This window comes from Salvelinus sp. IW2-2015, linkage group LG17 (assembly GCF_002910315.2).
Source record: "Salvelinus sp. IW2-2015 linkage group LG17, ASM291031v2, whole genome shotgun sequence".
Lineage (NCBI taxonomy): Eukaryota > Metazoa > Chordata > Actinopteri > Salmoniformes > Salmonidae > Salvelinus > Salvelinus sp. IW2-2015.
In genome coordinates, this window is record NC_036857.1 from 886,121 (window position 1) to 888,867 (window position 2,747).

The following is a 2,747-nucleotide window of genomic DNA, read 5'->3' on the forward strand; positions in this document are numbered from 1 at the left end:
TTTTTAAGATCTTGTCTGCTGCTCTATCCTGCGTCCGCCAAGCCTCTAAGCTGCCTCAACCGAGCCAAGCCTTTTAACCTGTCTCAACCGAGCCAAGCCTTCTAAGCTGCCTCAACCGAGTCAAGCCTTCTAAGCTGCCTCAACCGAGTCAAGCCTTTTAAGCTGCCCAACCGAGCCAACCTTCTAAGCTGCCTCAACCGAGTCAAGCCTTCTAAGCTGCCTCAACCGAGTCAAGCCTTCTAAGCTGCCTCAACCGAGTCAAGCCTTCTAAGCTGCCTCAACCGAGTCAAGCCTTTTAACCGGCTTCAACCGAGGCAAGCCTTCTCACCTGCCTCAGCCTTCCAACCTGCCTCCACCAAGCCTTTTAACCTGTCTCAGCCTTCCAACCTGCCTCCACCAAGACTTTAAACCTGTCTCAACTTTTCAACCTGCCTCGGCAATCCTCTAAGCAGATAATAGAACTGAACATCGGCCTACTTCTTCAAATAAAGTGACCCTGACGAGAATGTCTGAAAGCAGCAGAACAACATACATTGACTTTGGCCTGGAGCTAGCTGAGGTAAAAAGGCAGAGGTGCTATAGTGAGTTACAGTAAAAGCACCCGTAAAGYAGAGAGGGAGAGAAAGAGGGAGAAAGAGAGAGAGACAGGGAGACAGAGGGCAAAGGAGGATTATGGGTAATGGGAACATCCAGCAGACCACTCACGTTGACGATGGCCTCCTTGGTCTGGGCCATGTCTGATATGACTCCGTCTGTGATGATGAGCAGGACAAAGTACTGAGAACCGTCTTGTACGGCCGCTGCGTACCTGGSAGAGAACAGAGCCACAACAAGTTAGGGGCTGAAAGATAAGATAAGAATTACACCCTTCCAATACTGATGATGACATCCCGGGACATTATAGAAGTCATTGGAGCAGTAGATATTCAGTAACATAATGCAGGGCTTGACTAAATTGGTTGCGCTGAAGATCTGCGCTGAAGACTGACATTTAAAGGGATACTTTTTGGGATTTTGGCAATGAGGCCCTTTAATCTATACCGAACAAAAAATATAAACGCAACATGCAACAATTGCAAAGATTTTACTGAGTTTACAGTTCATTTAAGGAAATCAGTGAATTGAAATAAATTCATTAGGCCCTAATCTATGGATTTCACATGACTGGGAATACAGATATGTTTCTGTTGGTCACAGATACCTTAAAAAAAAGGTAGGTATGTGGATCAGAAAACCAGTCAATATCTGCTGTGACCATCATTTGTCTCATGCAGCGCAACACATCTCCTTCGCATAGAGTTCATCAGGCTGTTGATTGTGGCCTGTGGAATGTTGTCCCAATCTTCTTCAATGGGTGTGCGAAGTTGTTGGATATTGGCGGAAACTGGAACACGATGTCGTACAGGTCGATCCAGAGCATCCCAAACATGCTAAATCGGTGACATGTCTTGTTAGTTTGCAGGCCATGAAAGAAATGGGGCATTTTCAGCTTCCAGGAATTGTGTACAGATCCTAGCGACATGGGGCTGTGCATTATCATGCTAAGACATGAGGTGATTGTGGCGGATGAATGGCACGACAATGTGCCTCAGGGTCTCGTCACGGTATCTCTGTGCATTCAAATTGCCGTCGATAAAATGCAATTGTGTTCGTTGTCCGTGGCTTATGCACATACCATAATTTGAGACATATGTGGCATTGTGTTGTGTGACTAAACTGCACATTTTAGAGTGGCCTTTTATTGTCCCCGGCACAAGGTGCACCTGTTTATTGATCATGCTGTTTAATCAGCTTCTTGATATGCCAGGTGAATGGATTATCTTGGCAAAACGTGTGCACRAAAGTTGCGAGAAATAAGAAATGCTTTTTTGCACATAACATTTCTGGGATCTATTTCAGCTCATGAAACATGGTACAAACACTTTACATGTTGCGTTTAATACTTTTGTTCAGTGTACTTCCCCCGGAGTCAGATGAACTTGTGGATACCGTTTTTATGCACACTTCCAGTCATTACTTCTACACCTGCATTGCTTGCTGTTTGGGGTTTTAGGCTGGGCTGGGTCTGTACAGCACTTTGAGATATCAGCTGATGTAAGAAGGGCTTTATAAATACATTTGATTTGATTACGCTAACGCTAGTTAGAAACTTCCTTTAAACTCCGTGTAGAGACATGAAAATGGTATCTACAAGTTCAAATCCAGAAGTATCCCTTTCAAAGGTAATTTACGATTGAGCTGACATCTTCAGCGTTTACCGTGAATCCTGCCCCCGAGAACCCGAGCACATATACCTTTCAATGTAAATCGCACTACAAGGGGGATCTTCAGTGCTACGGATCGATGCGGTAAAGAGATCCATCGAACTCGACCAAAACAATGAAAATGCCATGGCAACACCACTCACACGTCCTCCGTGGGGTAAAGATTCAGAATCTCCTCATTGCCCCACATCAAAATTGTTCATACAGTACAGATGTAGGATCCGACTCTATAACCGAGTCCCAGATCTGTTTATCCTGTTGCATAGCCGACTCCTATAACCAGGTCCCAGATCTGTTTATCCTGTTAGTATAGCCGACTCCTATAACCAGGTCCCAGATCTGTTTATCCTGTTTATAGCCGACTCCTATAACCAGGTCCCAGATCTGTTTATCCTGTTGTATAGCCGACTCCTAAACCAGGTCCCAGATCTGTTTCCTGTTTATAGCCGACTCCTATAACCAGGTCCCAGATCTGTTATCCTG

At 45.0% G+C, this 2,747-nt stretch overlaps 1 protein-coding gene across 1 annotated transcript in view; it reads right to left on the minus strand.

Moving 5' to 3' along the window:
- Positions 1–2,747, minus strand: part of LOC111976817 (copine-8-like) — a 34,690-nt gene that overhangs the window by 18,786 nt on the left and 13,157 nt on the right. The window contains exon 3 of the mRNA XM_024005969.1: positions 706–808. Coding sequence (XP_023861737.1) covers positions 706–808 — 103 coding nt within the window. The remainder of the gene's footprint in view (positions 1–705; positions 809–2,747) is intronic.